The following is a 12,011-nucleotide window of genomic DNA, read 5'->3' as shown; positions in this document are numbered from 1 at the left end:
GACGCTTCCTTTCCCTTTGGTTCAACGCCAGTTTTTGATTGGTGTAAAACCAAGCAATCAGATTTATTGAAATGGACACTGAATTGTGAAAGGAGAATCAAACGACAGTTTACCCAATCGAATCGACAGAAATTTTGAAAATCTAAACCAATAATAAGAGAATAACATAATTGTAATGCTGGTCATACATATTTGAACGTATATAATTGCAAATTACAAGCCCCAGAGAAAGTTATTTTTAAGTTTTCACTTTTACGGTAAGTTCTATTAATCCAAAAAGAGGTGTCCAGAAATAGATAGTAATACTTTTTATAAATTCCTACTAAACAATAATTCGTGCTGTTTAATTAATATTATCCCAGATGATAGAATAAATTGGCGATTTCCTAGTGAATTTGAATAATATTAATTTTTTAACTTATTCAGGAAGAACATAGCAGTGAAATGATCAAATATTGCATCATCTTTGTAATCAATAGGGAAAAAAAAACAAAATTGACCGCATGGTATAGTTTTTGATAACGGCAAAAACTGAATGTCATGCTTTAATATCAATTTGATATAGCAGATATTCGTGCTTTCATTCTATAAAAGAAAGTGATAACACTTTGGTGATTCCTTATCTAATTGTTGTTCGCCGACAGAATCGAGTGTGTTGTTTGTTATATTCATTAATACATATGATGTACAGGACACTGAGTATTGGTTTTTTTATAAGATGTGATTTTAATTAATCACATGCAATATAAATCTTTGAAAACTTAAAAGAACAATGTTTTGAATCCGAAATTTGCATTTAAACTTTTGAATAATGAATGAACTTCTTGTTATTATATAATACCATCCTATTAGATATATATATGTGTGTGTGTGTGTGTGTGCGTGTGCGTGTGCGTGTATATATATATATACAATGATTTATGATTAGTCTGATCATTATATTTCTCAATTTTCTCTTGTACAGTCGGCTCGCGGGAAATGTAAACGGTGTATGGTACACATAAAGTAGAATTTTGAGAATATCATGCGCGCTAGCTAAGCGCATGGAAAAATTGGGTCGATGTGCGAAAGATGGCGGCTATTGCGTGGTGTATGTGAAAAAGATTCGTACATAGATTTTGCCTGTAGTTTTTACCAAAACATGACAAGATATGGAAAAGCGTATTTGTATGTGCACGCCGCTACTATACGCGGAAGGTTCGTAATGTTGATGAATATTCAGATTCCATGTTTCCTATTCGCGTAAAAGACGTTTGTTTACGATAAAGTTTGTATAATACTACAACGTGAAGTGGAGTGTTGCAAGGGAAAAAGAGACCCTAACGTAGGCGAGACTGGAGAACAAGTGTTGCCGGACTTCGGCCCGGTAAGAAGATCAGTAGAGATGCTGAAGCAATTGCAGATGGGGATGAGAGCTTTCCTCTTGATGGCCTCCCGATTGTGGACATGCGTCTTCTTTCTCCTCAAGAAGCAGGTTAGAGCCGTAAGTAGGTGCTTCGCGCCTCTACTAGCATTTTTTCCCTTACAATTTTTATAACATAATATCCTCCTGGTATTGTGTCAATTTCTCCATTAAATACATTAATTCATGTTTATCCATTTACAACAATCTTCCGTCGGTTCCAGTGAATATTTGTTATGATCATGTTGTCACAATATAGCGTGTTCATAATACAGCGTTAATTACGTTAAAACATTCCGTGCAATGATTAAAAGCTCTTTTCTTTAACATTGTAATCCCTTTCTTTTGCTTCTGATGTTAAAACATATAGAATAATCATGATTATCATATTTTCTGGAGGGTCATATGAGGATTTGAAGTATCATATGCTTTTGCTATATCATTGTTAATCAGCGTTTTTAATTAGTAAACGATGTATATATTGTATTCTATGTATTGTGTTTCTCACATATTAGATATATTTTAACAGCCAGGTAAATAATGACATTTGTTTACCATAAAACAATAAAGTATCTTAATTTGAGGAATCTTTTAATTACTTTCCCTTATCCCTTATTTTTACACATGTTATATTCCATTAATATAAATATGTTTTATGTAAGCACACTGCATTCAATCATTATTTCTATTGCTTATTTATGTTGATAATAGAGGCATTATTGTGTATATGCTAAATATTAAATAAATAATTCATGTTTTATAATTGATGGATTTTTAGATATCACAAATGCAACCTGTTAAATATGAGATCTTCCCATTATCTCCATTGTCAAGGCATAGACTTAGTAAGTATTACTGATATTCTATGTTAGATGTGTTGCTATAAGCTATTAATGTGTATATATAACTAAAATGTATTATAGATATAGTTAAAAGGAAAGTACTAGTATTGGATTTGGATGAAACATTAATTCACTCCCATCATGATGGAGTAGCAAGGCCAACAGTTAGATTTGGTACACCACCAGATTTTATTCTTAAGGTGAAAATAGATAGACATCCAGTCAGATTTTTTGTCCACAAAAGACCACATGTAGATTTCTTTCTAGATATTGTTAGTCAATGGTAAGTGTCATTATCAGAAAATAACTTTCATTTATATTTCAATTGAGACTTTGTACCTATTATGCCTTTAGATAAGAAATCATATCATTTATGAACTGTTGATATTTTTAATGTAACATATGCTATTAAATATATTGAAAAATAAATGTCCTTTCTTTTTCCTTTTTTTAAAGGTACGAACTAGTGGTTTTCACTGCTTCCATGGAAATCTATGGAGCAGCTGTTGCAGAAAAGTTAGATAACAACAGGGGTATTTTAAGAAGAAGATACTATAGACAACATTGTACACCAGAAATGGGTTCCTATACTAAAGATTTATCTGCAATTTGTTCAGATCTAGCATCAGTCTTTATACTTGATAACAGTCCTGGAGCTTACAGGGCTTATCCTCGTAAGTATTCATAATATTTATTTTTCTTAATGCAATAATATTAATTTTTCATAACTCTTATAATGTAGTTGTCTGATTTAACACGATTTCCTAATTTTTTAATTTTTTTCGTATGTATTAAAAATAATCATGTATTGTAAAACTGTTTAATTTTATGCATGATACAACAATAATTGTGAACAAATTATTACAAATACGAAAACGATTAATAAAAGATGAAATGGATATATACACGAATTTAGTATACATATTTACATATAGGATTGTTTTTACAATTTTAATACTATTGTCGTATCATGTACTATATATCACAACCTGTAGTCAGAACTTGCTTACATGTGCACAACTATGTGTAGTGGAATAATTCTATCTCGATCTACATTAAAAATATTGATTAAATATTTCCTAATCTCATTACTCAACAACTTTTAATCAAATTCATTCAGAAATTGCACTCATAAATAACATTCTACAAATACATTCTGATGTCCATATGCTTTAATGGTTAAAGATGTTTTGTGTACCGATTGTAGTTGTTAGGGATACAGATAAATACAGAATTATATATTATTTTATGAGTTTATATTGTCTATGCAACCATTGATATCAAATTATTCCATCATTGCAATTTTATTTTGTAAAATAAAACATCGAAAAGTAAGATTTAAAACATTATTTAAGATACGTAGTTTATTTTATGAAACTTTTTCTACTGGAACAAATTCATTAATTTTTTAATTTAAATCAATTTCCGTGCATCTATTACTGTTATTATCGTTGCTATAATCGTTGCTGTAATTATTTTAAATAAACGGTGCTGCGCGCATTAATAACAGAGGAAACATCGACATATTTTATAATTTTTCTTTCATGTCGTTTAGTTCCTACACTTACATTTTATATAGTTTGACTGGGTAAACAAATAATGAAATCGAACACAGAGATAAATTTTATTGAAAAACGTATCTATTTGCAGCTATCAGCGTTGATGTTCTGTAAGCAAGCACTGAATACAGGCCTATGGATAGATGTAAAATATGCTCAATTGCCAATGCTCCTCCACTTGAATAAGCACTGGACACTACGCCGAATTGGCAATGAACTAATTTCGACTGTTTTAATCGTTTTTTTTAATAATTCCTGTGTATCAGGTACTAGATTAAAGATTAGATTTTATTTTTATTCAATGCTTTTTATCTCCAGCATTCAAGAAAATCATAATCCATTCTTTAAAAATTGAGTAGTATATTTTTACATAAAGAAAGTGTTGTATAATAGGATTTTCTTGGATGTTATATTGGACAACTATAATTTTTTAATTGATATTTCGTTTTTAGATATTTTAGATTTAAAAATGTTATTCACGTGTTAAGCATTTTTAGGAAGCAATTGTTTATTCCTTTTTTTCTGTTTATGGCAGATAACGCAATACCAATAAAGTCATGGTTTAGCGATGCGGGAGATACTGCTCTGTTAAGTTTACTTCCAGTTTTGGATGCACTTCGTTTTACACAGGATGTGCGGTCTGTTCTTTCAAGGAATTTACATTTACATCATACTTGGTAGCACAGTTTGGATTAATTAATAAATTAGATTTATTAGAGACCGAACTACAAAACGTTTAGCGTGTTTAATCTAGGATTATTGTTACTGGTACTGTGTTAATAGACATTAGGATGCTAACTGAACGATGCGACAATGATCCCTGACACACACCCTGTCCTCATTTTCTACGCTCGTTAGAAAACAAAACTGTAGCGAGTAAGTCTGAAAGGGAGTGGGACCTTTAACCAAACTATTTACATTAGCACAAAATATCCTGGTATTTTCGTTATGTTCATGTGTGCGCAATACTATATATGTACGTACGTGAATGGTACATACATACGCAAAAACAATTACACATATACACACATGCATACATGACAAACATACAGAGCTTCTTAAGAAAAAAATGTATTTGCCAAAGATCAAGATTTTCAGTTAACATAGATTTATATATTTTACTTGAAATAATTTTGTTCTAAGTGGAAATATGCAAAACATTTTAAGTATTTTGCCACACATGATAAAAAAGTGTTATATTTTTTAAACAAATTATTTCTGTTATATATAATATTATTAAACTTAAAGTGTAGTATTAAAAAAAGGATAATCTAATACTAAGTCACACTTTAAATGGACTTCGCTGTAACTCACTGTATCAGTGAGGCAGCTATCCTGGATATAACTAATAATAAAAAGAAGTATTAAAGAACTATGAAGAAGCGATATTTGATTTCAATAAATTTTTAAAAAAATTAAAATTCTTTAAAACGCAATGTACGATGTTAAAGAGTTAAAAAAATGGACGACTAAAGTAACAGTGAACGGATGTAATCGTACATATAGCTCTACAGTACATTTGTTCGCTTGTTTAAGCATTCAAAGTAAAATTGAAGATTACATGGTTTGTACTATGGTGAGGAATGTGTTGTTTGTTGCAGAATGATTGGTTTGAGTGAATGAAAAGTGTAATCAAGCCATTAAACATTTCACATAACATTTATATATATGATACATAAATATTTATGTATCATACATATAAATGTTAGTTTCACTTAATCATAAAACTTCAATTTAAAAAAATATGCCCATGTGCACAAGATTGAAATAATAATTTGTTCTCAAATAAATTGCATATGATTGAGAACATTTGTTTATTTATTGACGTATATCAAATGAATTGCTCACAAGGATTTATATTATTAATAGTAATTTATTCCCCCAAAGTAATAAGAGTAGCCATGGGTAATAGGTATAAGATAAAGCAGGATTACACCACATTTAATAAAATAATGTCTTTCTGTACATAGTATACCTGTATGTACATGTATGTATGCTTTGTTGTCACATACATGCAATTATATCTATATGTCAAGAAAATATTAATTTTTTAATTTCAAATATACACTACAAAATCAACTTGTATAAAATATTCCTTGGCTTAATATGGTTCTATGTATCGCGATTGTCTTTTTAAATTCAAATATGAATTAAAATGTACATATTTAGTTTGTAAAGCTAGTTTGTATTTTTGGTTTTTATACCTTTCCCATTATATCGTTAAATATTTCATATAGATGATTGTTCTAAGTAATAAACAATGTTAAATAGTAATATGACTGTGCATTAGGAATATTGTTAAGAAAATGTTTTATTTTTTATTTACTTTTTTATTTCAATATCATAAAAATTATTAAACAATATTCGAGGCCTTTAACAACAGAGATGGAAGATTGATGCTAATAATCAAAGCCGGACAAATGTTAGTTCTTTCAGAGATTCCCAAAAAGAAGAAAAATAAATAAAAATTAAGTAACAAGCGTCATTTATAAAAATTTAATATTATTTAAAGTATGATGCATTATATATGTCCCTTTATTTTACAAACAACTTCACATTTTTATAGGAACCAAAACGATTACTGTGTGACTTGTGGAATGAAGTGAACACAGAGTTGGGCAAAATAAAAGTTGAATCGGTAATATAATAAGAGTAAAAACTTCGATTCTTAATATATATTACACGTGATCAAAATCATCTATTCCTTTTAATAGACATCACAGAATATTCTGTACATTGAAGACTGTTATGGTGGAAGTGAATGTTTATGAATTATCTTGAATTTACACCTTAGGCGGATCTTCGCGAATCATTTCCAGAGAACTATCTGAATTATTAGCGCTACTTCCACTTCCAGCATCATCTTCTCGTTCAGTTGATTTTTCCTGACTTGTACCTGCAGCATCTAATTGCCATGTTGGTATAGATATAGATGGTACTGATGCTGGCGCACTTGGAAATTGTTTTCTGTTTAAAATTCAAAATTTTGGTAAATACGAATAATTGTAAATTCCTTGACTTTCTACGTACAAATTTTATACAATTTTGGTAATACTAATTACAAAATTATGCAAGAATATTAAACGTAGAATCTGTGTCTTTTACATATTTTTTGTAATCAATCACAATTTGATTGATATATTTTATAGTTCTTTTATTCAAAAAAATTTTTACTTTTGTATTTTTAAATGAATGTATTTGAGTGATTGGATCTGAAATATATGCATGTTTGTATGTGTGTGAATCAGCATAAAAGAAGGAGAAAAGAAACTTTTGTATAAAAATTATATCTTAAGATTATTGTATAAATTTAAAAATAAAATAGTATATGATGTATAAACAGAATGATTATCTTGTATAGGAATAAATGTTACAAATTCTAATTGTTGATTACGTATTGTGTCCTAATATACTTCAATATGTAATCATGTTAAAGCATAATTACACACATAAATGTATATTATACCTTGATAAAAGTAAAGATTTGAGACTAGCTAAATCTTGTTTCAATTCTTGTACCAATTGAGGTACCATTGGGTCCATAAATTGATTCTGCGTCAACTTTTGAACATCTCCCTCAACTTTAGAAATAGATTCTTTTACTTCTTTCATGGAATTTTGAATAGTCTTGTCTAACTCAGTAACTGAATCCTTTATGCTATCCTTCTTTTTCCGGCCAAATAGAAATGGTTCAATAAATTTCTACAATGAAGTACGATATAATTAACTTGTTATATGATTTGAAAGTAAGGCTTGTACTATATACATGCGATAATACCTTGTAAAACCAATAAATGCAATATATAGTAGCTCCAATTAAAGCTGTAGCATTGAAGAATTCTTTAATTCTTTGGAACAAAGTTATTTGGTATGGGTATGTTTGAAAATATGGATACATTTGTCTCGGTGGAATAGGGACCACTGTATAATCATTTGAATTATGAACAACATTTTGATCAATCGTTATGTCAATAGAAGCTAATTTAAATGCTCTTTTAATTTCTTCCTCTGTTAGACCCTTTCTTTGAAGAAATTCTTCTTTACGTCCAATAGGACTATTTTGTACTTTAGGATTTTGTAAAAATTCTACTGCTGTTTTTACCTTAAAGAAAAACTTTTATCAACTTTTTATATTAAAATATTTTTAACAAAAAATATATATTTATTATATCATTTTATCCTTAATACTTATATAATCAGTCAATGTTCACATTTACCTTGTATCTTTCTACTGAAATTCCTTAATATATGACAAAATATTAAGATATTTAAATAAATATACATACGTAAATATATATATATACATATATATAGCCTAAGAATAATAGTAACTTACTAAATTTTCCCTCAAAGCAAGGTTATTATTATTTGCATCTTGGTTAGCCATAGCCATAATTAAAGGTATGATCACTTTTACGAAAGTATCATAACTATGTATTCAATATTCAGTTTTTTCTTATGTAAATCATTTTGTAATACTAGGTACACATGTATCCGAAAATATTACAACGCGCAGGCGTTGGTATAAATACTTGATATAGTATCTCTCGGGTAAAAGAAGATTTTCAAATATCTACCAAGAAAATTATTGAACTCTGTTTTTTATATTTAATTAAAATATATCACATGTATAGATATCAAATAACAAAAGAAACATGAATTTCCTATATCATTAAAAATATAGAGAGTAATCTTATACACATATTTGTTGAATTTTTGTATTACCTGCATAAATAAATATAATCGTCGCAAACAAAAGATTTTCTAAGCGTGCAAAGGAAGAGTTTAATTAGTAGACTGGAAACTTATAAATTGTTGATAAATTCAATATCTTTTTAATATTTTTATTATAGTGATTAAACATATAAATGTACAACTACCGGTTTTGAAATCAATACAACAACCCTACTTGCCCTATAAACCGATAATTAAGATATTTGCAATCATAATGATGGATAGATAAATCTAAATTTGGATACAACGCATTGCTATATATTATATTAATCTATTATTATTTTAAACTTAGCTTATCGTAATAGTATGTCTTTGAGATACGTAGTATAAAGAAGTGGGTGTTGCTTTCGTCATTTGATAGTTCGCACTTGTATCAGTAGGTTGGTACTGATACTGTACGTTTCGGAGGCTGATACAAATTAGTCTCTTATTTTTATTAATCGCATTAAGAGTCATGTGTAAGTGATCTTTTACAATTCTGAAATTTATATTTATGGATATTTGCATTTTATAATTTTCGGAGAATTTTCGATAATGATAGTGCTTACGATATAGGCCGTTCATTTCCGATCAATAATACTAACCGTTTACAAGACATATTAGAGAACCTCAAATGTCATTTAAGAAAAGGGGCGTTATCTTTTACTTGATGTAAGAAGTTTACGTTAATTTTTAGATAAATTGCTCCTCTCATTTTCTTCAAAGCTAGTCTTTATAGTATTTGAATTGAATTAATGCAGTATTGTCCCAAAAAAATTTTCATATCACTACTTGCATTCATTGATTTTTAATTCTTTTGAACGTCTAACAATGTTTTTTAATACGTGCTATATTTATGTTACAACAGATTTCCATCATTATATATAAATTTCTAAAATTAAACATTTTAAGGCCGTAATTAAAAAAGTGTTAAATTTGATAAATATATTATATTAAATATTAGATATATTTTATCTTAGAAAGTATATAGGATTTACAAATATATTTTGATAAATCCAAAATTTTGTATTGTAATAAATAAATATTATGTGTTTATAGATTGATTGTAATTGGAATAATAAAAGGTACCCTCTGTCAAAATGATAGGGGGTTTATTTGTCTACAATCATAAGGGAGAGGTACTTATCTCCAGAGTATATAGAGATGACATTGGACGAAATGCAGTTGATGCATTTCGTGTCAATGTTATCCATGCTAGGCAACAAGTACGCTCCCCTGTTACCAATATTGCCAGAACATCATTCTTTCATATAAAACGTGCTAATATTTGGCTGGCTGCTGTTACTAAACAAAATGTTAATGCTGCAATGGTTTTTGAGTTCTTATTAAAAATTATCGATGTTATGCAATCATATTTTGGTAAGATTTCTGAGGAGAATATCAAGAACAACTTTGTGCTAATCTATGAGCTTTTGGATGGTTAGTACCGTAATATGTCATATAAAGATATTTCCACAAGCAAAAAATATTTTGTTTCTAAAGTATAATTAAATTTATTGTCTAGAAATCTTGGATTTTGGGTATCCACAGAATTGTGATACTGGAGTCTTAAAAACATTCATTACTCAACAAGGAGTAAAATCTGCAACAAAGGAAGAACAAGCTCAGATAACTTCCCAAGTAACTGGTCAGATTGGATGGAGAAGAGAGGGTATCAAGTACAGACGTAATGAATTATTCCTTGATGTTCTTGAATATGTGAATCTCTTAATGAGCCCTCAAGGGCAAGTGCTAAGTGCACATGTTGCTGGGAAGGTTATTATTCAAGGGATAAAATGAGGGAACAACTGAGGTTTTGGAAAACTTATTAATCTAACATTTCTACCATAACAGGTTGTGATGAAATCTTATTTGTCTGGAATGCCAGAATGCAAGTTTGGAATCAATGATAAGATTGTTATGGAGGCTAAAGGTATGAAAGGTGGAAGCGGTTTGGGAGGAGGTGGAGATGATCCTACAGGTGCTAGATCTGGGAAACCTGTTGTTGTAATCGATGACTGCCAATTTCATCAGTGTGTCAAGCTTAGTAAATTCGAGACAGAACATGCTATCAGTTTCATACCTCCTGATGGAGAATTTGAGTTGATGAGGTAAAAATCCTTCGGGGAAACATTATGAATGTAAAACTAATAATCTTAATTAATATTTGTTGGTGACGTTTTACAGATATCGCACCACCAAAGATATATCACTGCCTTTCCGCGTAATTCCATTAGTGCGTGAAGTGGGGCGTACAAAGATGGAAGTGAAAGCAGTACTAAAGTCAAACTTTAAACCATCTTTGTTGGGACAAAAGATCGAAGTTCGAGTACCTACTCCTCTGAATACCGCTGGAGTACAATTGATTTGCTTGAAAGGGAAAGCAAAGTATAAAGCATCCGAAAATGCTATCGTATGGAAAATTAAACGTATGGCCGGTATGAAAGAAACTCAGCTATCAGCGGAAATCGATTTGCTTGAAACTGATACAAAAAAGAGGTGGACCCGGCCGCCTATATCGATGAATTTCGAAGTACCATTTGCGCCCTCTGGATTCAAAGTTCGGTACTTGAAAGTATTTGAATCCAAATTGAACTATTCCGATCATGATGTTATAAAATGGGTGAGATACATAGGCCGAAGTGGTCTATACGAGACACGATGTTAATGACGTTTCATCGCATTATTGTAAATGAGTAACCTCAAGGCATAAATACGATTTTCTCAAAATTATCACTTTACGGCGCATATTTAAATAGTTGCCTGAAATACTTAGATTAACTGACGAATGGTTAAACGTATAAATGGTTAAACGTATAAATGGATAGATACCAAGAGGGGAAGATCTTTGTGCCAATGTGTTTTATAATCTAATTTCTTTCGCGTGTTATATTTTACTGCGACATGTGAGTTCTTTTTAAGAACCTTTTTCTATAACAATTTTATTCTATCTGAGTTTTAGCGAAATTCCAACTTTTGTGAAAGTTAATATTTATGTAATGTCATGCGTCGGATTAGATTTTAATCTTGAACATACATGTATTATATCATACTTCGTTATACGTTACGTTAACGGCATTTTTTATTCTTTTTTATAAAATAAAAATTCATGACCTCTTTGGTATCGTAACAACGAGAAAATTTAAAGTAATTGCTAAACACCGTGAATGATATTTAAAATGCGCTCAATAAAGTTTAGATTATTGAACATATTTGTTGTCATTTATGAAAATGAATAGAGAATATCTCGATTCATTGTAAAGGAATAATTTTGTCTCTCTATGTTAAAATTCATATGCATAATAAAGTATGTATGTAATTTAAAATGTTATGTTATGTCGTAATTTTTTAAAATCACGTTAATCGTTAAATGGTTGATTTCTATATTGTTGATTATAAAGTACCTTTCTATATTGTTCATATTAATTTTATATTGTTCATATAATTTTCGAATGTAACGACAGAATGAAAAAGCAATATGGCCGCGAAAGGGCA

At 29.5% G+C, this 12,011-nt stretch overlaps 3 protein-coding genes across 7 annotated transcripts; 2 read left to right on the top strand and 1 right to left on the bottom strand.

The window, feature by feature from the left end:
* Positions 1-154: 154 nt before the first annotated feature.
* Positions 155-5,980, top strand: LOC132911273 (CTD nuclear envelope phosphatase 1 homolog). 4 transcript variants are annotated; one of them, XR_009658948.1, is made up of 8 exons: positions 157-257; positions 965-1,197; positions 1,269-1,483; positions 2,181-2,247; positions 2,326-2,527; positions 2,701-2,918; positions 3,895-4,069; positions 4,339-4,536. XR_009658948.1 is itself a non-coding variant. In XM_060967835.1 (7 exons), the coding sequence occupies exons 2-7, from the start codon at positions 1,152-1,154 to the stop codon at positions 4,482-4,484; spliced, it is 885 nt and encodes a 294-aa protein (XP_060823818.1). In that variant the 5' UTR covers positions 155-257; positions 965-1,151; the 3' UTR covers positions 4,485-5,980. The 4 variants fall into 4 exon arrangements, 3 of the variants coding, with proteins under 3 accessions (XP_060823818.1, XP_060823819.1, XP_060823817.1); XM_060967835.1 differs by lacking the exon at positions 3,895-4,069 and having other exon boundaries at positions 155-257; positions 1,269-1,474; positions 4,339-5,980; XM_060967836.1 differs by lacking the exon at positions 3,895-4,069 and having other exon boundaries at positions 159-257; positions 1,293-1,483; positions 4,339-5,980.
* A 483-nt stretch (positions 5,981-6,463) lies between these two features.
* Positions 6,464-8,340, bottom strand: LOC132911275 (peroxisomal membrane protein PEX14). The gene is made up of 4 exons (XM_060967837.1): positions 8,140-8,340; positions 7,582-7,905; positions 7,270-7,505; positions 6,464-6,770 (listed from the first exon to the last, which is right to left on the bottom strand). The coding sequence occupies exons 1-4, from the start codon at positions 8,194-8,196 to the stop codon at positions 6,587-6,589; spliced, it is 801 nt and encodes a 266-aa protein (XP_060823820.1). The 5' UTR covers positions 8,197-8,340; the 3' UTR covers positions 6,464-6,586.
* A 496-nt stretch (positions 8,341-8,836) lies between these two features.
* On the top strand, positions 8,837-11,847 carry LOC132911264 (AP-2 complex subunit mu). 2 transcript variants are annotated; one of them, XM_060967792.1, is made up of 5 exons: positions 8,837-8,995; positions 9,576-9,956; positions 10,042-10,292; positions 10,371-10,627; positions 10,704-11,847. In XM_060967792.1, the coding sequence occupies exons 2-5, from the start codon at positions 9,617-9,619 to the stop codon at positions 11,182-11,184; spliced, it is 1,329 nt and encodes a 442-aa protein (XP_060823775.1). In that variant the 5' UTR covers positions 8,837-8,995; positions 9,576-9,616; the 3' UTR covers positions 11,185-11,847. The 2 variants fall into 2 exon arrangements, with proteins under 2 accessions (XP_060823775.1, XP_060823776.1); XM_060967793.1 differs by lacking the exon at positions 8,837-8,995 and adding an exon at positions 9,023-9,188.
* Positions 11,848-12,011: the final 164 nt, after the last annotated feature.

Source organism: Bombus pascuorum, chromosome 10 (genome assembly GCF_905332965.1).
Source record: "Bombus pascuorum chromosome 10, iyBomPasc1.1, whole genome shotgun sequence".
NCBI lineage: Eukaryota > Metazoa > Arthropoda > Insecta > Hymenoptera > Apidae > Bombus > Bombus pascuorum.
The sequence above is the reverse complement of the archived record's forward strand: the minus strand, read 5'-3'. Positions and strand labels throughout refer to the sequence as shown.